The 22422-nt window shown below is 50.8% G+C and overlaps 9 protein-coding genes across 9 annotated transcripts; 3 read left to right on the top strand and 6 right to left on the bottom strand.

The window, feature by feature from the left end:
- Window positions 1–391: 391 nt before the first annotated feature.
- Window positions 392–2787, bottom strand: COCSADRAFT_155461 (uncharacterized protein; the record flags this gene model as incomplete). The annotated part of the gene is made up of 4 exons (XM_007696455.1): window positions 392–2130; window positions 2181–2586; window positions 2638–2690; window positions 2748–2787. 4 exons carry the CDS (start codon window positions 2785–2787, stop codon window positions 392–394), a joined length of 2238 nt encoding a protein of 745 aa, XP_007694645.1.
- A 322-nt stretch (window positions 2788–3109) lies between these two features.
- Window positions 3110–5214, top strand: COCSADRAFT_130806 (uncharacterized protein). The gene is made up of 2 exons (XM_007696454.1): window positions 3110–3372; window positions 3433–5214. The coding sequence occupies exons 1-2, from the start codon at window positions 3148–3150 to the stop codon at window positions 5146–5148; spliced, it is 1941 nt and encodes a 646-aa protein (XP_007694644.1). The 5' UTR covers window positions 3110–3147; the 3' UTR covers window positions 5149–5214.
- A 325-nt stretch (window positions 5215–5539) lies between these two features.
- On the top strand, window positions 5540–6388 carry COCSADRAFT_75899 (uncharacterized protein; the record flags this gene model as incomplete). Its single annotated transcript, XM_007696453.1, has 3 exons — window positions 5540–5648; window positions 5697–6031; window positions 6080–6388. The coding sequence occupies 3 exons, from the start codon at window positions 5540–5542 to the stop codon at window positions 6386–6388; spliced, it is 753 nt and encodes a 250-aa protein (XP_007694643.1).
- Window positions 6389–6858: 470 nt separating this feature from the next.
- On the bottom strand, window positions 6859–9246 carry COCSADRAFT_130800 (uncharacterized protein; the record flags this gene model as incomplete). The annotated part of the gene is made up of 6 exons (XM_007696452.1): window positions 6859–7492; window positions 7559–7897; window positions 7951–8273; window positions 8333–8649; window positions 8683–9061; window positions 9112–9246. The coding sequence occupies 6 exons, from the start codon at window positions 9244–9246 to the stop codon at window positions 6910–6912; spliced, it is 2076 nt and encodes a 691-aa protein (XP_007694642.1). The 3' UTR covers window positions 6859–6909.
- Window positions 9247–10382: 1136 nt separating this feature from the next.
- COCSADRAFT_155457 (uncharacterized protein) lies at window positions 10383–10934 on the top strand (the record flags this gene model as incomplete). Its single annotated transcript, XM_007696451.1, has 2 exons — window positions 10383–10481; window positions 10572–10934. The coding sequence occupies 2 exons, from the start codon at window positions 10383–10385 to the stop codon at window positions 10932–10934; spliced, it is 462 nt and encodes a 153-aa protein (XP_007694641.1).
- Window positions 10935–11177: 243 nt separating this feature from the next.
- On the bottom strand, window positions 11178–12095 carry COCSADRAFT_341135 (uncharacterized protein; the record flags this gene model as incomplete). Its single annotated transcript, XM_007696450.1, has 2 exons — window positions 11509–12095; window positions 11178–11429 (listed from the first exon to the last, which is right to left on the bottom strand). Exons 1-2 carry the CDS (start codon window positions 12004–12006, stop codon window positions 11178–11180), a joined length of 750 nt encoding a protein of 249 aa, XP_007694640.1. The 5' UTR covers window positions 12007–12095.
- A 1564-nt stretch (window positions 12096–13659) lies between these two features.
- On the bottom strand, window positions 13660–15024 carry COCSADRAFT_32002 (uncharacterized protein). Its single transcript, XM_007695979.1, has 2 exons — window positions 14790–15024; window positions 13660–14671 (listed from the first exon to the last, which is right to left on the bottom strand). The coding sequence occupies exons 1-2, from the start codon at window positions 14886–14888 to the stop codon at window positions 13832–13834; spliced, it is 939 nt and encodes a 312-aa protein (XP_007694169.1). The 5' UTR covers window positions 14889–15024; the 3' UTR covers window positions 13660–13831.
- A 232-nt stretch (window positions 15025–15256) lies between these two features.
- COCSADRAFT_177048 (uncharacterized protein) lies at window positions 15257–18311 on the bottom strand. The gene is made up of 2 exons (XM_007696449.1): window positions 16011–18311; window positions 15257–15960 (listed from the first exon to the last, which is right to left on the bottom strand). The coding sequence occupies exons 1-2, from the start codon at window positions 18042–18044 to the stop codon at window positions 15574–15576; spliced, it is 2421 nt and encodes an 806-aa protein (XP_007694639.1). The 5' UTR covers window positions 18045–18311; the 3' UTR covers window positions 15257–15573.
- A 569-nt stretch (window positions 18312–18880) lies between these two features.
- On the bottom strand, window positions 18881–21502 carry COCSADRAFT_208038 (uncharacterized protein). Its single transcript, XM_007696448.1, has 6 exons — window positions 21265–21502; window positions 19864–21058; window positions 19554–19814; window positions 19377–19506; window positions 19044–19318; window positions 18881–18955 (listed from the first exon to the last, which is right to left on the bottom strand). Exons 1-6 carry the CDS (start codon window positions 21351–21353, stop codon window positions 18893–18895), a joined length of 2013 nt encoding a protein of 670 aa, XP_007694638.1. The 5' UTR covers window positions 21354–21502; the 3' UTR covers window positions 18881–18892.
- Window positions 21503–22422: the final 920 nt, after the last annotated feature.

The raw sequence follows: 22422 nt of genomic DNA, 5'->3' as shown, positions 1-22422 counted from the left end.
ATCCAATCCCTCAAAACATAACACATCAAAAATAAAATGCTCGTATGCGCCTTGAAAATAGAGGAAGCATCTCACTCCCTGAAAGGAAGAGAAAAAGTGGCAAAAGCAGACATGCAAGAAAATGATGTGACAAAGGGAAGTAGTCGGGAAAGACGGGACGCAAAAGCATAATATGCCTTTGGCTATTTCCAAGCAGCAATCCCCACCTTCTGCGCCAGGCACTCCGTATCCGTTAAAAAATCCCCAGTCGAGTGATCCTTGAGACCTTCTCGTGTAACGCCTTGAAATGTGTGTATGTGTGTATCTCCGGAACATTGTGTATATATCACCCCTCTTCATCGTACTGTCGTAGTTGTCGTAATCGTTCCGGAGCTGTAACGGCTCGTCCTCCCTATAGGACCATGCGCTTGCTGCGGACAATGAAGGGAGATGGCATCTCGGGCTCAGTGTTAGGATCCCAGACAGCGGGTGGGGTGATGCCGCCGCCTCGTTGCTTAACAGGGCTTCTCCGGCCACCGTAGCCGAAGCCCTTCTTTGCGCCACCCTCGTCCTCGCTCATGGTCTGGAGGGGAATGCCGCGTGCTTGCTGGAGCTCAACAAGGGTACGGCCTTGAACAGCGCCGTTGTTGCGCAGGGCTTGGGCGCGGAACGCCTCGTTGCCCTTCTTTGACGGGAGACCAGCAAATGGGATTGCTTTGGTAGTAGCGCCCGCCTTCCGTGGCGACGTCGATGCGTTGTCAGTCGACTTTGCCTTTTGCCGAGAGGGAGATGCTGCAACAATGGGTACTGCAGAGACTGGTCGTGGCTTGGTAGTCCTGGGACCAAGAAGATTTGGTGCATTACCAAGACGCGTGTTGGCCTTGAGTAGCGGCGCCTGGGCATTTGCAAGTACTTTGAATGGATCATCATTTCGGGGGCGGCTACCAGAGGCACTGCGGGCTCGTGTTGGTGATGGTAGTACTGGAAGATCATCGTCGTCATCGAAGTCGCCGTTCCACTCGGCCTCAGTTGGCGATGGAGGGACGTCTGCTTCCCACCTCTTCGCGCCCTCCTTGGCGGCAGCAAAAATGTTTTGCTTGGACTGCGCGTTACGGCGAGGAGAAAGAGATAGTCCCTTGAGGGATGTCGGAGCGGGTGAAGGCTCGGCCATCTGGACGTCCATCGGGGAGTCGGGGACTTGTGTTGACGAAGGCTGGTTGAACATGGTACGGGCGCGCATAAGTGGACCGCGAGACGGGCGCTTCGCCTTTGGCCGTGCTGCAATAACAGCATCCTCGGCGGTGTCATCGAGGGAAAGCGATGACAAGTCTGTTCCACTCGCGAAATCAGAGTCTGTGTTCAGCGTGTTTGTTGAGCTGTTGGCAGTTGGGGCCTCAACATCGGTTGGGAACAAGGCGGCTGATGGCCCTGTTGCTGAAGTTGTCGGTGTGCTGGATCGAGGAGCAAGCTTTGGTGACGTGCTGAGACGGTTTGGGTACATCTTCAGAGCACGTTCTACGCGTCTGTTTACCTCACCTTCAAATGTGGCTTGGAGGTGGGCAAGTTCCTTTTGGACGCGCTGCTCAGTCTGGAGCTTCACCTGTCGTTCAATCTCTAACTGGGCCTTGACCTCCCATTCTCGGCGCAACTGGTCGTCGAGCTCTTTGCGAATTCGAGAGATGGCCTCACTCGCCTCTTTCTCGCGCTTTGCAGTAAGCATCCTCTGCTCGCGCAGATCTTGTCCAAGTTTAACTACCTCCTGCTCTTTGCGCATCAGCTTGACAATTGGCAAATTCAAAAGAGCGGCAGTGTCTGGGCGGTGATCGGGTGTTGTGTTTAGACAGCTGGCGATGACCTTTCGAAGTTCGGCTGAATAGCAGGCAGGAATATCGGGATAGCGTCCCAGCTTAATCTTGGAAATGAGTTCGAAGTGGGTTTTGGCATTGAAAGGAGGAGACTTTGTGCACATCTCGTATATGATGCAACCGAGGGCCCAAATATCAGAGTGAGGTCCATACTGCTCGGCCTTGCAGATTTCGGGGGACATGTAGAACGGGGTGCCAACGTATGTGGATGCAAAGTCGTGGGATTGAAGAATCTTGGAGAGACCAAAGTCGCCGAGCTTGACGGAGTTGTCGTCGCCAAGGAAGACTGTTTCTGTTAGTATGCACAGACGAGCGTAAGGAAAATGGGGCACTGACTGTTCTCAGGCTTAAGATCGCGATGAAGGATCATGGGTTTGCGGGGGTCGCGAACAGGCTTCGCATTGCCGACGAGACCCATGACGTTGCGCCCAGCGGCGGGCGGGTCTTCACCATAGTGGCAGCGGTACAATGCGCTCACAATCTGGCTGAAGATGCTCCAGATGAATTCCTCCTCGCACATTTGGTTCTTGTTCTTCAGTTCGCGGATGACGCGGCCTAGGTCGCCATTTCCGCAGTACTCCATATACAGATGAAGGTCCTGGGATGCCTTAATGTGGTCGCGCTCGAAGTAGGCGACAATATTTGGGTGTCGGAGTTCCTTGAGGATGGAAAGCTCGGCCTGCAGCTGTTCACGTTCCTTCTGGGACATTTTGAGGTAGCTGATCTCTTTTCGGCAGAGAATCTATGTAGCGGTCAGCAGGTGTGCGGTGTGACTTGTGCATGAATTGCGTACATATCCATCCGACTTGCGCTTGACCTTGCGAATGACTCCAAAGGAGCCATGGCCTGCAGCTTGTTAGCAGGTGATAGAAGTGTGAATTGACGTCGAGGCTATGTGCGTACCAATCTTCTCGAGCACGTCGTACTTGTCTTCCTCGGGCATGGTGGCGGTAGGGCTATTGCGCAAAAGACATGCAAGTATGGGATGCAAAAACAAAAAGAAGAGCAGGCTGCTGTGTTAGTAAAGCTTCGAGGGCCGGTGGCGGAGGAGTGCAGAGGACGACGGGAGAGGCGGGATAGAAGGCCAGGTTTCTTAGGTGTTTGGTGCTGTTTACGCTAGCGGCCGTCAACCCAGCAACGCAGCACACTAGCCTGGCTTTGTCCTGCTGGCTGGCCGGGGTCTCCCTTGCGCCTGGCCTTATCGATAGCACACCTCCGATCTGCGCCGACGCTCGTCATAGCAGCACATGGCCATCGTACATATCCACACGTCCTCGATGCTTGTTGCCACTGCGCAAAAACAATGGATGTCAAGAAAAAGTACGAGATCGAGGCCGCCCTCGCGACTGAGGCGCAGGCTATCTCGTCAGGCCAGCTCAAGGAAGAGAACCCTCTCGACCTAAGCGACAACTTTAGACTCTTCTGCGAGGCATGCCGCCGTGGAGACCTCAAGGTCTGCCAGGAGATGATTTCCACTGGAGTCAACATCAATGCCAGAGATAAGTTTGACTACACACCCCTGATTTTGGTATGACCCCCCGCCTTGCTGCCCTGCATAATCACAAGGGCTATGCGCTGACTGTTTAAGGCCAGTCTGTGTGGCCACTACGAAGTCATACGCCTCCTGCTTGAGAACGGCGCCCTGTGCGAGCGCGATACCTTCCAAGGCGAACGATGTCTCTACAACGCACTCAACGACCGCATAAGAAACCTCCTCCTATCCTACGACTATGCAAAGTCGTCGAATCCCCTGCAGCCGCTCGCCGCACACATCACCTCCCTCCTTACGAGAACCGAGCCCAAGACGACCGACATTACAATCACCGCCTATGGCCAAGAATTTCACCTGCACAAGTTTCTCCTCGCCGCACGATCCCCATATTTTGCAAAGAAGCTTGAGGCAGCGCCCAACACATCCGCGTGGAAACTGCCAGATACTATCCCAGCAGAGTCGCTTGGTGTAGCGCTACAATACCTTTACTTTCAAGAGGTCTCGATTAGACGGGCGCTATTTGGACTTGACGACGAAAAAGAACGCGTGGTACTGAGCGGTATCGATAAGATCGGCAAGCATCTAGAAATAGAACGCTTGTTTGAAGACATCACCGAAGTCTCAGATCGACGATTGTTGCGCCAACGGCGCGCAGACGAACTAGAACGGGGTCGGGACCAATTGGAATCTTGGTTCAAAACAAACGTTCTCCGGCACAAGAAGGTCGTGGATACCGACAAGGTGGATAGCATACGGTGGGATCGCCAAAACTCAATCTTTGCCGATATTCTGCTGCGTGCCGACGAAGACGAAGAAGAGGATGAAACAGGCCAGCCATTGGGGCCGTCAGAGTCGTCGACCCCGCCTGTCCGAACCGCTTCTGGACCCCTCTCAGGCATACCAGTTGGTCCAGGTCGAGCACGCTCACCATCGCGCCAGCGAGCGCCGCGCAAATCGACCGTCTTCCCTGCGCATCGGGCCATGTTGCTGCGTTCTGAATATTTTCTGACAATGTTCAGCTCCCAATTCAAGGAAGCGCAGGACACACCTCACTTGCAGGTAGTGACCATTGACTGCTCGCCAGCGGTTCTCGAGACCATTTTGAGGTTTTTGTACACTGAGCGAGCAGATTTTGGCCTTGATATTGCCATTGATGTGCTGTTTGCAGCAGATCAGCTCTTTGTTGAGAAACTCAAGCAGCGTGCAGCAATTATTATTTCTGCTCTGGGCAACGGTGCAACCTCCGCGGTAGAGTCCGATAATCCCCGCGGCGCTACCGATGCTGATGAGGCTGTTGACATCTACGAAGTCATCCGGGCAGGTTGGGATACCCGTGTACAGCGTCTGGAAGAGTTTGCAGCACGGTATATTGCCTATCGCCTCGAGTATTACATTGATCAGCCTGAATTTGCCGAGCTTGTTCAAGAATCTGCAAAACGTGTCAAAGCCCGACAGGAAACAGATACTGTTGAGCTCGTTGACGATATACGGTACTATCTCTCCGAACGCTTCAGGCTCCGCTTTGAAGACAGTGGGTTGGACGAAATGATGGACGAGAATGCAGCAATTAGGGCAACAACGGAAGGAGATATCGTAGATGCAGTCGACGATCTTGCTCTGGAAGACGACGTGCCGGGGAAGACAAGAAATGACGAGAACATTGCATCAGTAGAGCAACAGGTTGCCACTGGTGTCATTAGAAATCTAGATGGTGAGGAGGTGGGTGATGAATTTGCACAAGATGCAATGAACTATCAGATTTTGCTGGGTAAGATAGATACTCTGCTAGAAAGGCTCAACTTAGATGCTTAGACGGCGAAATAGAACAAGATGTACTATTATCAGTCTTTTACCTAAAATTCTCAGTAAATTTCCGACCATGAGCGAGTGTAGTGATGGAAGCTGGTACAAGAAGCCATACTATTACTTTGCATACCCGGCTCTGGTGACATCATGAGAGTGGGGTAGTGCGAACGGCAGCTTCCCCACCAAGCGGCCGATAGCAGCTTGACAAATACCGAACCAGCTCATCATGCGCGCCATTGCTTGTACAAGATCGATTCTCCAATCTACTCCTACTCGCCTTGCTGCACACAACTTGCGCCGTGCTTCAATTGCTGTGCCAAGATCTGTTTCTAGCTACCAGCGCCCGAGTGCATATAAACAAGAGCTTACCACACCAACAACACGACCCATTGCAAACATGTCGACACAATCCACGCAGTCGCAGGCATGCTGCAACACCCCCGCTGTAGTCAGCGAGGGCTACCAGCCCAAGGGCGACTACATCCAGGTTGATGGCCTAAAGACATGTAGGTTCCATCAATTGCCCGTCATAGTGTATGCTAATAGTAGCACAGATGCGACTGGCCCCAAGGACGCAAAGATCGGTATCTTGGTAGTCTACGACATCTTTGGCTTCTTCAACCAGACTCTGCAGGGAGCCGACATCCTCGCTTACACAGACAGTCAAAAGTACCAGGTTTTCATGCCTGACTTTTTCGAGGGCAGCCCAGCCGACATTTCCTGGATGCCACCAGACAACGATGAAAAGAAGAAGAAGATGGGCGAGTTCTTCCAGACGAAGGCTGCACCTCCAAAGACTCTACCGCGTATCCCCAAGATTGTAGATGAGCTGAGCCAAAAGAACGGCATTGAGAAGTGGGCCATTGTTGGCTACTGCTGGGGTGGAAAGGTATGCTCGTATGATTTCATGAACTGAATACACGCTGACACCGCGTAGATTGTCAACCTCTCGTCAATGGAGGGCACAAAATTCAAGGTCGCAGCGGCGTGCCACCCCGCTATGGTTGCTGGCGACGATGCCCCTGGCATCACCATCCCCTATATCATGCTTCCATCGGGTGACGAGGACAAGAATGATGTAAAGAAGTGGCAGGAAGGCATCAAGGTTCCTCATGTCGTAGAGTGGTTCCCAGACCAGATCCACGGCTGGATGGCTGCTCGCAGTGACTTGAGCAAAGAGGAAGTAAGGAAGGGTTACGAGCGCGGTTACAAGCTGGTACTGGACTTTTTCCACAAGCACCTGTGAGTTGAGAAAGACTTGAACGACTGGTGAAGAGGAAGCTGAGTGTGTTAGGGCCGGAGAGGCGAAGCTCTGAAGAAGATATGTAATTGATGTAATCTGATAAGAATAGAGACGAATAACTATTTTTATGCCATAAGAGATGAAGTGAAGTGAACAGGACCTATTGCCAAAAGACGTAGAGATCATAGACTATATAGCTTAGGACTGCTAATCTGGGAAATTTGGTTTTTAGCATTCATCATTAGGAGCAGCGGTTGTGCCCGATCAGAATGTGTCAATAATAATCGTGCTGCACGCATTATGAGCAACGCAGATGTTTGGTCAAAGCCGCCTGCCTGCTCAACACCTGTTGGCGTGGAGCTGCGACGTCTGTTGCTACTATATAGATCTATTGCATTTAGGTTAGACCTACAATAAAACGCTTGTACAATCTAGAGTAGATCCTCAAGAATCACCAAGGAAATTTTCTTTTTGGGATGTATTGGAGGCTGGCTTTGCCTCTTTGAATTCACATGTAACGTAGGTTAAGCGCTGATTGAAGGACCCGGACTACTACCCACCTCACTGTCGCTCTGTACATCCGAGTCAAGCTTCAAATACTGGTTCGCTAGCTTTGAGAGTTCTTCGTCGACCGGGACGTCCGAAATATCAATGATGCGGGGATACCACTCTGACTGTGTCTCAACCACCAGACTAGGACTCTCATCAGCTGCTGTTTCCGGCGTCTCTAAACCCTGTAGAATTCGTGCTTCTTCCGGTCGGAGCTGGGATTTCATGATGTAATATATCGTCCTTGTTATGTAGTAATTGCGGCCTTGTTCGCGTAGGCCTTCAAGAGCCAGAAGAAGACTCGATCGGTTCAATTCAAGCTCTTCCGGCGTTGTCGAGTTGTTGAGGTTGTGCAAAGACATGAAGCCCAGTTTTGAGAGTGGGGATGTTAAGTAGACATGCGCGGCTTTGAAGCCGTGTCGAACATAGTACAGTCGTACGAGGACATTGATATCGCGCCTTGCGTTCAGAACAATATCTTTGGGAGAATATTCATCAATCAACTGATTAGCAGTAAAAGGCTGGCAAATTGTCATAATGACAATATGATAATCAAGGCTAATAGGTCAGTCAGTTGGGTTCCTTTGATTTTAGAGTGAGAAAAAAAAGAAAAAGATGACTTACTGCATAAGAAAATGAGCGGGGAGTACAATGTTTTTAGTCTCGAGAACTGTAGGGAGGTCCTTGAACCAGCTCATAAACCGGCTCACGAATATCATCGCTTGCTGTGCCGAGAGTGTTGAATCCTTGCCAAATGACACATAAGACAGTTCGCAAAGGATTACCCTAAAGTTAGCTATAGCTTTGAAGTAATGCCCATAATATGTCGGCGACAATGCTTGACTGAGAGGGTACCTGGTCCATATCTCGCCGTACCAGGCCGAGTTTGTAGCAGGATCGGGAAGCGGAACCTTGGGTGGCTCAACCAGAACGGGTGGGCGGAAATATTGCCAAGAAATATGACTGTTACTCTGGTATTAGTCGTCTGGAATGTAATTAAGACACGAAGCACTTACCTATAAATGTTGAAGAGACACCACGCAGAGAAGTTCCTAGCTTTGCGTTTTCGCTCAGACTTGACCCCTGCATTTCCACTGAACAGCTTTAGATCTCTAGCAATAGCAAGACCCTTCAAGCCGTAGGCACTGCCAAGGTTGTCTAAGCCGTAGATATTGTAAACACTGTTGATGATTATCGCGGCTTGGACCGACGCAAGATTGCGATTTTTACCGCTAACAGAGAGCATTTCCCAAATCCTCCTTGCTTCAGCGAAGAAACGGTATCCAAGGCCATCAGGTTCCCAATGGCGAAAGCGATTCGAAATTTTCTTGTAACAACACTATTGGGGCAAAGTCAGAGCATTGATTTCGTGTACCAAAGACGCAAAGTAATACTTACGCATGCATATGCTAGCGTGGCATTCACTAGCGATGCGAAACTACTGGATGTCCTCGAATTGGGCGATTTAACACTTGACAAATCCTCCAAAAAGTAGTCCTTGTGAAATACTGGCCAGATGTGGTATTCATGTGTGAAATATGCATCCAGTAGCTTTCGCATAAGTCCTTCATCTCCACAAACCGTAGTCCACTCCGAAATTCTCGTATTCTCGAGGCGGGGCTCCACAAATATTGCTGCATGGTATGGTTTGACATACATATCCTGATACGTCTGTGCAGTTTTTGCTGGAACAACAGACTGTTGAGGCTCTGTGGCTGAAGACTCCTGCGTCTTCGAGTGCAAGGCACACTGTGAAACCGCTTCATAGATCAACGAGCCGAGGTAAGGGCTTCCAGATGTCCGTAGCAATTCTGGCATGTCGCGACTATAAGGAAGCTCATATCGGAGTCTGGTTTCTGGAATAAGCTGCATTTGCGACAACAAACCGCCGTCTCTAACGTGGTTCAAGATAGCGCTAACGTCTCCTCTAGCCCTTACTCGTTTAAAAAGCTCGAATGCATCCTGCTCAGGTAGTGTTTGCATAAGCCTAATTAGCTCCTCATGTGCTGACTGTTCCCTTCGCAGATCTTCGTACTTTCGCTTAGCTTGACGTGCTTCTGTTTCGACGTATCGGCAAACCGTGTTGCGTTCAAGGCACGCCCTACATGTTGGCTTCTCACTGGTGCACTACAGATCGGTTAGCACTTCGACGAATGCCTCTCGAGGTGATTTGTAACCTTTGTTTTGCTTATACGACAAGGCTCGCATGCCTGCGATCGTGACTTCTTCTGTTGGTTGTCTATCGACCCTACTGGCGGTCCTCTGTCGACCCTTCCTGTTGCAGGTAGTATTTGACGGAAGCTTTTATTCATATTTCTGATAAGCTCTCGCCAGATATATCTCCGTGGTGAAGTGTAGACTTACTTCTTAAAAAGAAACGTCAAGATGACGATTGGTGGGGAAATTGCCCGCCAGTCATATTGTTGCAACATTTCACACCCAGTACATACACAGGTTGCGGTGACTGGTCTCGAAAACTTCTCCGCAACAGCATTATCCATTCTGTTACTTCTTTCAGTTCAACTGTTGAGATAGTTGCCCCATGACATATTTCACATCCGTGCAGAGAGCATAGTACGAGAGATGTTCAAGGTGGTCCAACCATATATTTAAAGTGGAAGTAGGCTATAGTTGCTATGGGACTGCGACACAAGGAGCGCTCTATTCCGCCCTCGCATCATAGCCTTCGATGGGCAATGGTCACATGAATGTATTAATATTTACTACCCAACTGCAGAGGATCTCATGAGGAACTCATTGAACACGATGCTATCGAAGCAACGAAGGTGTGCACAGGTATATGCGCCTTTAATATTATCATACATACGAAAATAGCGATAGCTTGCGCCGGTAAGTAGACTGCGCTTCGAGGCTCTCGCAGAGACATGGTCTTACGCATAGGAATCATGTAATTTCGCAAAACATCATCCAGATTGACGTCGATGTACTCAACAAGATGTAAAAGCTTCAAGAGCCTTTTATCACAAGTGCTTGCGTCAACCTCGGATGATTTGAGCCTAGTGCACGAAACCTTTTTGTATTGGATAAGTCTCGATGTGCTAATCAAGTCACGAGGCAGCAAAAGGTATACGACCAGGAGTCTTCTTAGTTTATGTGTTTACCTGTTAGCCTAAACTCTCATTTTTACGATCCACACATAGCAAAATGCCAGCAAAATCGAAGATAAACCGCCCACCATCATATCTACTACCCAATTTTCATACGATTTTCACGATAGTTCACGTCCAAACCACCTCACTTTCAGCAAAAGAAAAAATGTGCAAGATCCTTCGCCAGTTCATCAGTCACCCTATTTGCGGTGCGGATCACAGGCATTCCTAAACCCGCATTGCAAGGCGCGCCACTGTCTCATTTCAGTATCTAGCAGCGCATAGCATGGGGAGAACATCGAAAAGCAACCAAACCGGTAGACAGTGTGTACGCTCTCATGGGCATCCTTGATGTTAGCGTGTCTCCAATTGATGGGGAGAGTCCAACAGAAGCGATGATCCGAGTCGAACACGAAGTCGACAGGCAAAACAAGTGTGTTCAAGACCTACAATCTACCAACCCTCACAATGACAAGAAACGCATTGAAGCAACGAAGGGCGGTCTACTGGCTGACCCATACCGCTAGATCATCGAAAATAGCACCTTCCAGAAGTGGCAGCAAGATCTTAGCACTCGACTACTCTGGATCAAGGGCGATCCTGGTAAAGGCAAGACGATGCTGATGTGCGGCATAATTGACGAGGTGCAGAAGACTACAAGACACAACAACACAGTCGCGTACTTCTTCTGTCAAGCCACCGACATGCGTATCAATAATGCCGTAGCGGTATTGCGGGGCTTGTTGTATATGCTCGTGATTCAGAATTCGTTACTCACTTCGCATATTCGAAAACGGTACGACCAAGTTGGCAAGAAGCTATTCGAGGACGCGAATGCTTGGGTAGCCTTGCCACAAATTTTGTGGACATGGTGCGCGACAAAGACTTGAATACCGTTTACTTATTTGTTGATGCTCTTGATGAGTGCGTCGCAGATTTACATAAGCTTCTGGACCTAATAATTCTTACTACCACCAAATCGCCTCATGTGATGTGGCTGGTGGCTAGCCGAAACGAGGGCCATATCGAGCAGAAACTGAAGTCGGTCAGTGACGAGGCTAGGCTGAGCCTAGAACTGAAGCAAAATACAACGCAGTGAACAAGCGCGCTTTAGCCATCTTTAGATCTTCTTCTCAGCTGTTGACGTCAAACAAATGCAAGCGTTCGCCCATTGTTATGGCTTGTTCAAGAAAGAACGTGCTAAGTGTGTCCAGACTATTGGAGATGTAGGTCAAGCTCAGTACCAATGCTACTTGTATCGTAGTGATCCGGAGGGTTTCCATCAATTCTAAATCCCATAGTCTTCTTGCTTCTGCCAGGAATCTGTATATGAGAGACTCTGGATGCCATACCTTGACTCGATCTGGAACGTCAATGCACATTTGCTAAGATTTGTCTTAGTATAAATGTGTGCCAATAGGGACAAAGAGTTGCTACACTTGCGATAGATAAGACAGCGTTTACCAGTAGCGGCGAACAGAACGAAGTTCCACCTGCTGCCATATCTTCTAGGAACAGGTCCTTGTGCACTAAAGGGGCGCACGGGTGTGGGCCAATGAAGTAGAGGGAGATGAGCCGTCTTAGCAGGCGATTGTCAGAAGTGACCATTGTCCATGGTGTTGTCGTGATTTTGTCGATCAGTGGCTCGACCATTTTCGTAGTGTGATATGGCATCATATACGCACTTCCATACTTGGTGGTGAGCTGCCTGTTTTCGGCGTGAGTGTAGGCTGAGGATGAGGAGACAACCTTGTAGAGGCACGAACTTATGTGCGAATTGTCTATGACAAACAAGTGACTAGGCATCTTGGCCATGTAAAGGAATTCGTTTTGGTAAATAGTCTCTGATATGAGGGGCAATTGCAAGAGCAAATTCCCATCTCGTACATGCTTCACGATGGAGTCAATGTCCGTACCAGCCTTCAGAAGACGAAAGACCTCTGCAGCGTCTTGTTCTGTCATTGTTCTTAGAAACCCGATGAGATCTTCGTACGTAGATTGCCGTTGCTGCAAGGATCCGTGTTTCTTCCGAATCTGGCACGTTTCTGTTGGCTTATAGCGGCAGGTTGAGTTACACTTGGTGCAGGCAGCACGGGTAGACTTGCCATTACAATAGGTTTGTTAGCACGCTATGAGGATCGCATATAAGATCGCTAGTAGTTACATACATATTCTTAACTTGTGTCGGCGGTAGCTCTCACAGGTCAGTACTACCTGTCGTCTCTTCGGATGATCCTCTACTGATGGAGTCTTCCGAGGCCGTACAGCTGATAGAAGTGGTCGAAGAGGGGTCATAGTGCGCGTGTCTACCCAACTATAGCCATGAACAGGCCGCGGAGAACTGTATGTTGATTATATGCATAAGCGTTCAACAACCTTCGAATATAACCTAGAAATCTATTCAGAGATAGCGGTGATTAGGAACTTCATGGCGATTATTGATGGCGTAGTGTGGGGCCGCAGAGTTCACCTCCTGACCAATTAAATACCGCTAGATGGCCTACTTCCTTACAATCTCAAAGACAGGTGGACCTGAGCGAGCGCAATACATTCTTACCTATGTGCCTGGATATTTCAGGGGCTTATATATTGAAGCTATTTTGGAGACTGTTTTTTGGTGTTTGTTGCGTACACCTAGAGCAAAAGAGAGGAGGGTTGTTCCTGAGTGAATCACGTGATGATTCGGGCTTTATCCCCTAGTCAGTCAAGAACGATCACTACATTATACTTAAGTTGTCCTTCACTATCCTTCCTAAGGTGATTTGAATTACGCATAGGCAGCAATCATGAAGCAACATTGATACTCGCTCGTCTAAGACTTGGAGTGTCAGTAGAAGACGTTGTGCAATCCTTTGGCACTAGCAGCACCTCGACAACATTAGCGAACAATTAGAGTTTTGTTATTACAAATAGAATATATCCATGTATCGACTCCATGGCCATTTCGACAAGGCTGGGCTTAGCAAGCCGTCATTCCTTATAGCCTCACGCTGATTCGACATGGAACCCATATACCTAAACACCCAAGTTCATACGATGCTTGAATGCCGAGTCTTTTCTTCCTGACAGTGAATTTTTTTTCTACGTCATAGGAGGGGATTGTAGTAATGTTCACGTACCCTCCACCGAACCCCCCCCCCCCCCCCCCCCAAAAAAAACAGACCCCATTACGTGCACTGTGGATCAACAACCCCCCCGCAATGTAACCATACACTCCCGACGTAAATCTTATAAAACAAACATCAAATAGAATTTCACCTAATGGCGATTGTTGATTGCATCTATGATATTAGCCAACCCGCGTGCACTTGTATCACGACACAAATAGCGAGTGATCGGTATGGACCGGTGATTCGTGGTAACTTCGGTACACGCACAAAAGGGTTGAAGGGAAGGGTAAGAGAAAAAAAAGTATACGTATGTGTTGAGGGAAGAAAAGGCTGTGAGACCCGCATCCTTTTTTGATCTCCTTCGTGCACATGGGACTTTGGTGTACACGACTGAGACAGCGTTTGGGGGCTGAGAAGGTAAGGGTGATAAGAGTGATACAGTATCAGAATACGAGGAGAGGCATATTGAAACGGGAAGTCAGGTAACACAGCGGGGAGAAGAAGCCATGGCAACTCGAAGCATAGAAGAGCAGGAAAGCAAGCGACGCCGCTTCTGCCGGTACATAGGTCAGATACTCTGTTTCGCAAGCTGGGATCCAGCACGGATACTTCACCGCGATGAATTCGACTGTTTCGTCGGGCACTGAGAAGTTCAAGGGAGAGCTAGACTAGCCACCTCACTTCATCATCTCTCGAATCGTAACCTCCACCGGCACTGGCGTCCTCCCCGCCTCCCTCAAGATCCCCTCGAGCGTATCATCCTCAATCGCGCACTCCCCCTGCTCCAGCGCTTCATACGTGCTACTCCACCACTCCACTGCCGCCCTCTCCATCCCCATCTCCTGCACATAATAATCCTCATACTCCTTCCTCTCCACAACCTGCAGCTTCACCTCCTCCCCCCTAATCTCCCCCACCAACCGCGCAATATCCCCCAACGACCTCGTCTCCTTCTGACTAAGATAAAACGTCTTCCCCAACCACCTCCCCGGCTCCCCCGCCAGCACCTTCGCAGTCGCAAACCCCATATCCTTAATCGCCGTCCAACTCACCCTCCCATCCCCCGCAACCACTACTTTCTTCCTCTTCTCCTCACCAAGACCATAGTAATACCCGAAATACAGCGGCCAGCTCTCATTGTACAGCCCCTCGCGAATCACCGTGTAATCCACCACACCCCGTTTCTGGAGGTCTTCGAGATATTCTTCAGTGCGAATATGCGCGCGCATGACGCCCGCCCGCGAGGGCCGCGCAAAAGCGAGCGAAGTGTAGTAAATGTGTCTAACGCCTACGGCGACAGCCGCGTCAATGGCGGCGCGGTGGTGCGCTTCGCGACCGGACCAGAGGGGTGCGGAGTTGTAGTCCATAGCGATTGCGGGTGTGGAAACGAGGAAGAGGCGGGTGCATCCTTTGTATGCGGTGCGGAGGGAAGATGGGTCGGAGAAGTCTGCGTGCCGGATTGTGAGGGAATGGGCGTGTAGGTGGGAAAGGCGGGGGGAGGAGGGGTCGGTTGAGGTCTGTTGGGGGGAGTCAGTTGGTTGGTGTGTTTCGAAGTGGATGGGGGATAGAGAGGGAAATAAGGTGGGTGGGTTCTCTGGAGCGAGGGGGATGAGAAGGGAGGTGAGAGAGACTTACACAAACTACAAGCTCCTTTGGATCAATGAGTTTATGCTCGAGGATAGCGTTGAGGACTGCGCCGCCCAGCTTTCCAGTGGCACTTGTTAGAGCTAACATGTTGTTGCAGTTGCTATTGCAAGTTCGACAATGTCGTCTCAGTATTATACAAGTGTCCTCGCTCTTTCTTTTCTTTTTTCTTCTTCTTCTGGGAATCATCTTTTTTACCCTCTATTTCTACTTTGATATGTGCTTGGTGATTGTTATTACTTCCCCGAAAAGAAATCGCATTTGTCATCTGGACATACATCATGGAGCCATGACGTCTATTGACAACCCAGGGTCCACAGCCCACGGCAATTGGAAACAAAAAACCTGTGGGGCTCGGACATTATTAGCCGCATAAAATCCGAAATTGGTTCTGTAACGGGTGGTCTCTGATTTGCCCATAACTACACCAAGAATAACACTAAGAACAACACTGACATGCGCTCTCAAACAGTAAGTGTATGCATTTACACAAAGTCCTCAATATCAACATTTGGCTATATATGACCTCTTATATGCAAAATCCGCCCTCTTCTTCACTCTTCCTTTCTCCCTGTAATCAAACCCTAAAACCAATTGGGGGTGTACCGCCCCTGTAAAAGTTGCCTGAGACAAAAGAAACGCCGATAATGATGCTTGCTGAAATTCCCAACCCAGCTTATATACCCGCTGGTTTTAAATGACCGTAGATATTTGTCGTTAGATGCAAAGAAATGTAAAAGAATAAAATAAAACAGTGCTTCGGTATTAGAAGCGTCTATGCATAGCGCACACTGCTTCGATGTACTGGCGGTGGCATCGGAACATCCCCGTTGGGTGCATTCCCATTTGGTGTCCAATGACCTTGTTGCGGTCCACTTGGTGGATATTGGTTGTGATTGTTGTTGTATTGAGTCATTTGTGGTTGGCCCATGGGGTCGTTCCTGTGCCTTCTGCTCTGGCTGCTCTGGTAAGGCATTGGGGGTGGTCGAGCAGCGGCGTACTTCTTGAGTCTTGATCGGCGGCGGTAGGAGCGCAAGCAACAGCAGAAAATACATAGGAGAAGAGCACCACCAACTCCTGCAGCAATACCAATCACGAGGGAGAGATTGCGTTGGATCCAGGTGGTGATTTCTTTGCCGACAGAGCCGCCTTGGCAAACACCCTAGATACTGTTAGTGATTGAAGAAAATAGTAAATAATGACTTGACATACGTTTTGACATGTGCCTCCTCCTGTACAGCTAGTGCCATCCAGGAAGTTTTGTTGTAGTCCATAACATCTGGCACCAAACTCTGGGCTTGCACAGCTGAGCATGCAGTTGCTGTTGTCGCAAGCATAGGTATCATTTCCTTGGGTGTAGCTTCCCATGATAGTCTTGCACTGCATGTCTCTGCTTGTGCATTGACCAGAGGCACAGGTGAGACTATTGCCGCAGTCGGTACCATCGGGCTTGGTCTTGTCCTCGGGGCAGTACGGTGAATTTCCAGTGCAGGTCTCCTCGGGATCGCACGTGCCGACTGAACTGCGGCAGACTGTGCTGGCTGAGGCGAACTGGCAGTTGCGGCAGCAGTCTTCGTTGGAATCATCGCATACAGCATTGTTGATGAACTTGCAGGTTTGCGGGTTGCAGCAAGCATTGTCCTTGCAGCCTGAAACGCCACCGCAATCACACTCCTCGTCGCCTTCGACAATACCATTGCCGCAGGTTGGTCCAGATAGCAGGGTGACATCGCGGTTATTGGTGAGACATTGAGATTTGACGCTATTACGTCCAAGCGCTGAGCAAATATTGCCAATAGTGCAAGGGGAGAAGCGTGAGATGCCATCCTTTGTCGAGGGATTCATGATGAAACCACCATTTGCGTCGCAAGAGCTCTGAGTAAAGGGACAACATTGTTGCGCATTGACAACGTCTTTGTTGGCACATGTTTGTGATGTGCAGTCGTGTACGGCACCATAGGTATGGCCTGTTTCGTGGGCAATGACTTCCCATTCGTTGTCGGTCCTGATGACTACGTTGGCACCGGCAACCGTCTCGCCAGCTTGTCCAGTGTTGTCTTGAGAGCCTGCTGTGCAAGCTTGTCCAAGCCAGGCGAGTCCGACGGCAGATCCAGTGTTGCAGGTTGACAGAAGAGTCCAGTGGGAGTAGCTGTCACTTTGCTGTCCTCTCCACTTGGAGAACTGGTTCAAACGATCTTGAATCGTGATGCTGCTACTGCAGGCCTGGTTCCAGGGTGTGGCTTGTTGTTGCTGTGTCGGGCAATCCGGCTCCGTGATGAGGAGATTGGCGACACCAAGTGAAATGTTAAAGGAGCTTTCAAAAACCTCAGAAGCAGAGTTCATTGCGGCGATGATGTTGGCTTGCGTCTTGTTCTTGTCTCCGTTAAAAGACGTCACATAGGTGCAGTCGGCAGCTACACCGACAAGCGCAACCTTGCGAGTACTGGGACAGCCGGCAGTCTTGCCAATGGTGGACGAGAGATCAACACCCGCACCATTGCCTCCGGGCTGTAGGTCATCCTGTCGCTTGAACATGGTAGTGATGAGAGACGGCGACATGGCCGATGACTCGTCTCGCGCGCGCATACTAGCAAAGACGGGGTGGTGTTCCTGCGTGTTAAAAATGAGGTCGTCGGACGGACACCCAACTTCTTTTGATCTTTTCTTGAGTTCCATGTTTTCATCAGAATTCCTGCCCTTTCCCATGTCCGAGTCGCGGAACACGACCATGAACTCTTTGGGACGCAAATCGACATCGGGATCCTCGGCCATACGCGTAGCCTTGTAGCTCGAAGCCATCTTGACATGGTGGTGGTCGTGGTTAATAGAAAAAGTGCCTTCGAACAGCGGTTCCAGACCGTCCTCGCGCAAGCCAATGCGCGCCCATCCGACATTGTCCCATCGGTTACCCCTCTTTAGCCACGCCTTGCCCTTGTAAACTTTGTGTTGCAACCGGTCAATCGGTTCGGATCTTGCTATTGATCCATCTGCGTTGAGATGTGTTATGCGTCCGCCGTCCACAAACAGGTCGTGGTTAGGCTCAAGACTCAGGCGGATGCGCTGGCCCGACACGTCAAAGGCAAGGTCGAAGGAGGACACGGCGGTCACTCGATGTGTCTGTGTGAGGATGTCGGCATTCTTGACGAGGGCAATTCTCTGCAGCGGCTCGCGGGCGCGTGAGGCAGCAGAAGCGACAGTGGCGAGGCCAATGACGAGGGCAGTCTGGAGACTGCCAAAGAGGCGCATTCTCGCTCGAGTGGCGGTGCTCTCCGTTCAGGAGATGGGCGAGGGGGGCGCAGAAAAGGTGTAAAAAACAACAAAGAGGAGCAGGGCGGATATCAAGATAACGCAGCGAGAGACATGGGTAGGGAAAAAAGGACGATGGAGTATAGAGAAACACTAGCAAAGAGGCAAAAGGGCTATTACTGAGCAAAACGATGGCGACGACGGCGAACAGTGGAGAGTCGTAATCGCTGTGCACAGCCCCCTGCTAGCCACCGTCTTGGCAGCCGGCACTCGGAAGCAGAGGGGGGCCTGGGCGCGACACGGATGAAACTATGGCAGCGATGCTGCTTGCCCTCGTGAGGGCCGCGACACCCTCGTCACTCTATACGCGGGCATACGGCTATGCGGCTGAACATGGTGCACAACTGCCACTGCAACAACGGTTGACATGCTGCTGAGCCCTCTCCCCTTTCCTGTGTCGGCACCCAGCGGGAACGTGGTTCATCTGCCTGTCAGGCTGGTCGTGTACCACCAAAACATGCTATACTTACATCCATACATCATTCCTTACTAAGTACTCGACAGGCATGCAGGCATACCTGAGACATCGGACAAGCACCCAAACAGCACCTTTCCTGTCCTTCTCCCCGCGCATACCACACCCGTCTCACCATGGAAACGCCTGTACTCGGCCCATCTTGCCCTATAACAAAATCAACTAAACTACTTTGTATTCCGCCGCTATCCCATTTGGATATGACCCTGCTCGCTGGTTGGCCTCCCTCTGCAGACATCCCCACTGAACTCCCAACTGTTGCCCTCTCAACCACTGACAGGCCTCTCTGATAACCCTTGCCAAGTCGAGCCGGCTATTTCTTCTTTGCCTGGTGCACAATGTCGATGATCTTGTCGACTATCGACGGATCCGAGAGCTGTCCCACATGATTAGCTCGCTTTCCACAACAATACGCGTCCTCGTCATCACCATGCAAAATTGGTTGGCGGCATGCCTTGACTTACCGTTGTGATGTCCCCCAACTGGTCCTCCTCTCCAGCCAAGATCTTGCGCATAATGCGACGCATAATCTTGCCCGATCGTGTCTTGGGCAGGTCCGGCACTACAAAAATCGCCTTTGGTGCGGCAAACGGCCCAATCGACTTGCGTACTTGCATCACCAAGTCCTTCTTGACCTGATCGCTAGTCTCGGCACCGTCCTTGAGCGCCACAAACGCGTTGACGGCTTGGCCTGTCAACTCGTCATGGATCCCCACAACTGCCGCCTCAGCCACTTGGTCTGCGTAATCGTCGTTAGCCACGTGCATGTACCACCTTGTTTCTACGCTATAGCTTACGGTGCTCAATAAGCGCTGCTTCAATCTCTGCTGTAGACAGCCGGTGTCCCGATACATTGACAACGTCGTCAACGCGTCCTCGGATCCAATAGTAGCCCTCGTGGTCACGTCCTGCACCATCTCCAGTGAACTGCCGTGGTTAGCCTATGTTAGAATACTCCGCATTCCTACACTCACGTAGTAGCCCTTGTAGACTGTCAGGTATGTCTCCATGTACCGCCTGTGTGCTCCCCAGACTGTACGTGCCATGCTGGGCCATGGCTGCTTGAAGGCTAGTACACCCTCAACGTCGTTGCCGTGGATCTCTTCGCCCGAGACCGGGTCAATAATCGCAGGCTCAATACCAAAGAATGGGAGAGATGCTGATCCGGGCTTGGTGGGTGTGATACCTCCCAGTGGCGTAATGACGTGAGAACCAGTCTCGGTTTGCCAATAGGTCTATTAAACGTCAGCACATATCCCGAATATATACTGAATCAAAACTCACATCAACAACATGCGCCTCCTCCTTGCCAACAACCTCAAAGTACCACTTCCAGACCTCGGCAGCAATCGGCTCACCGACAGAACCAAGTACTCTGAGTTTCTTCATGTCATGCTTAACGTGCTCGTCACCCGCACGCTTGAGCAGCCGCAACGCGGTCGGGGCAACATAGAACTGGGTGACGTTGTGCTTGGCGACAATGTCCCAGTACCGTGAGAAGTTGGGGTAGGCAGGTGTGCCCTCGAAAACAACAGTGGCTACACCAAGCAGCAAAGGCGCATATACGACATATGTGTGGCCTGTAATCCAGCCTACGTCACCGCCGCAGAAGAAGACGTCGTTGTCGTGAATATCAAAGACGTACTTTCCAGTCGCCGCAGCTCCGAGAAGGTAGCCACCAGTTGTGTGCATGACACCCTTGGGCTTACCAGTAGAACCAGATGTGTAGAGCAAGAAAAGGGGGTCTTCCGAGTTCATTGGCTCTGGTGCAATGTAGCTAGGCCACTTCTCGACCTCTTCGTGCCACCACCAATCCCGGCCCTTTGTCCAGGGCACTTCAGCGCCGGTACGTTTGTAGACCAGGCAGTGGGTGATGCCGGGGCATTGCTTGAGAGCATCGTCGACAATCTTCTTGGTGCTGATGGTCTTGCCGCCGCGCTTGCCCTCGTCGGTGGTGATGACGACCTTGCACTCAGCATCGTTGATACGGTCACGTAGTGAATCAGACGAAAAGCCGGCAAACACGACAGAGTGGATGGCACCAATACGTGTGCATGCCAAGAAGGAAATGACTGCCTCGGGAATCATGGGCAGGTAGAGAGCAACAGTGTCGCCTTTTCGTACGCCCATCTCCTTGAGTGTAAAAGCTAGCTTGGAGACCTGGCGGAGGAGCTCTCCATATGTGATGATGCGTCCATCGCCCTCGTCGTCAGCCTCGTAGATGATGGCGGGCTTGTTGGGGTCCTTGAAGGCATGGCGGTCAACACAGTTGTAGCTGGCATTCAGTCTACCCTCTACGAACCACGCAGTGTCGCCATGCTCAAAGCTGCCCGAGTGTACCGTCTCGAAGTCGCGCTCCCACGTGAGCAGTTCGCGAGCTAGCCGGCCCCAGAAAACCTTTGGGTTGGTAATCGACTCCTTGTACAGCTTCTGGTATTCCTCTAGGTTTGCAAGGTGTGGCTTCGAGTGCGGATGCTTGCTGTTCAAGAAAAAATCATGCCAGTCGTCAGCTGCTGTCTCAATTGCTCATTCATACGACAGACAATTGCGCGCGCCGCCATTCGGCCTAACGCTCGGCGCCGCGGGGTCACCCCGCCCACCTCGTGAGCTTTGAAGCTTGGATGAACGCCGCAGCTGTCATTGTCTTGGGACATGATGTAACGGCCAAATAAATGTTGCACTCACTCGAAAAACGCCTTGGGGACGTGGAAGGTGTCGACCTCGTGGGCCTCGGCCACGACTGGAGTCGTCGGCTTGACGTTTCCCTCGGACATGGTATTTTTTCTTGCAGACGGAATGTAACCTTTGGGGTGGGGGACAAGAGGAGCCCAGGTTCGGCGCCCTGCAATTTCGCGACGAGGGTGCTCTAGAGTGTCACAAACGAGGGTTACGAGCCGCGGGCGAGAGTGGGAACGTGTTGGCTCCAACAGATATATGTAGTATATGTCTCAATACCGGGTAAAGGGGTCGGCGAATATGCGATGAGCTGCGGCAGGGGCCCCCCAACTGAAGCTGCTTGCTGAATCTTCCGGAAACCGAGCTCGCAAAGCAAAGTGGAGCTGGCTGCGCGCGTCTATTTGTAGTTGGACTGTCTACGAATGAGGCAGCTCGAATGTGAACAAGAAGGGAAGAAGGGTTGTACAACAGGATGTAGCCGATGGGCGAACGGCTCGACTTATGAAGAGCTACCTTTTTCCCACGGCTACCTCAATACTGCTGTACCCCTCGCGTGTGCCACTCGCGCGGGGACATGGAATATGACGAAGAACCCAATGCTTGTCTTTGGCTGGGCCCACCCTCCTTTGGTGGGCACCATGAACCAATGCGGATAGCAGGAGCCACGCCTGGTGCCGCCTCCGTTGCTCCGGATTACTAGTCGAGTGCGCCTGTAACCCTACTACCCAGTCAGACCATTTCCTCGTGCCGATCTCGCCCTCCATCTGTTCTGAATGTCTTCCACTGGCCACGAGGGTTGTGCCGTATTCACCATTGCGTAGATGGGTATTCTGACATGCGATCCGGTCGGGTGCAGGGAGGTTTTTTGAGGTCCGATATGCGGCTCGTAGAGGCAAGCTATCTCCGGGTAGACAGCCGGCCCGCGGATTCGCATTACTAGAGATACATATGTCTGTAGGTGAATAGTTTTGGAACACATCTCATTGGTCGCTTTTTAGTGCCATGAGCGCGGCTTAGCGTACATGATGGTACTTTTGTCTAGAGCGTGACCGGATAATAGAAACGTAGCTCGGCTTGAGAGAGGCCAAGATACTCTGTTGAAGGCTCATGGTATGAGAGTGTCCATTCGCAATGCAGCTAGGATCAAAGTACCGCATTTAAAAATGG

This window comes from Bipolaris sorokiniana, assembly GCF_000338995.1.
Source record: "Bipolaris sorokiniana ND90Pr unplaced genomic scaffold COCSAscaffold_1, whole genome shotgun sequence".
NCBI classification, from domain to species: Eukaryota; Fungi; Ascomycota; class Dothideomycetes; order Pleosporales; family Pleosporaceae; genus Bipolaris; species Bipolaris sorokiniana.
Note: the sequence above shows the minus strand (reverse complement) of the source record. Positions and strands in the feature narration are given on the sequence as shown.

What these genes read in the sequence shown, in the direction of transcription:
- COCSADRAFT_32002 (XM_007695979.1), bottom strand. Translation starts at nt 14,888, where the DNA reads ATGTTAGCTCTAACAAGTGCCACTGGAAAGCTGGGCGGCGCAGTCCTC. An exon ending in CAAAGGAGCTTGTAGTTTGT is followed by an intron (nt 14,672 to 14,789) that starts GTAAGTCTCTCT and finishes TCCCCCCAACAG; the next exon opens with ACCTCAACCGACCCCTCCTC.
- COCSADRAFT_177048 (XM_007696449.1), bottom strand. Translation starts at nt 18,044, where the DNA reads ATGCGCCTCTTTGGCAGTCTCCAGACTGCCCTCGTCATTGGCCTCGCC. An exon ending in GAGGAGGCACATGTCAAAAC is followed by an intron (nt 15,961 to 16,010) that starts GTATGTCAAGTC and finishes AACAGTATCTAG; the next exon opens with GGTGTTTGCCAAGGCGGCTC.
- COCSADRAFT_208038 (XM_007696448.1), bottom strand. Translation starts at nt 21,353, where the DNA reads ATGTCCGAGGGAAACGTCAAGCCGACGACTCCAGTCGTGGCCGAGGCC. An exon ending in GTCCCCAAGGCGTTTTTCGA is followed by an intron (nt 21,059 to 21,264) that starts GTGAGTGCAACA and finishes TTTCTTGAACAG; the next exon opens with CAAGCATCCGCACTCGAAGC. An exon ending in AGTTGGGGGACATCACAACG is followed by an intron (nt 18,956 to 19,043) that starts GTAAGTCAAGGC and finishes CATGTGGGACAG; the next exon opens with CTCTCGGATCCGTCGATAGT.
- COCSADRAFT_130806 (XM_007696454.1), top strand. Translation starts at nt 3,148, where the DNA reads ATGGATGTCAAGAAAAAGTACGAGATCGAGGCCGCCCTCGCGACTGAG. An exon ending in ACTACACACCCCTGATTTTG is followed by an intron (nt 3,373 to 3,432) that starts GTATGACCCCCC and finishes TGACTGTTTAAG; the next exon opens with GCCAGTCTGTGTGGCCACTA.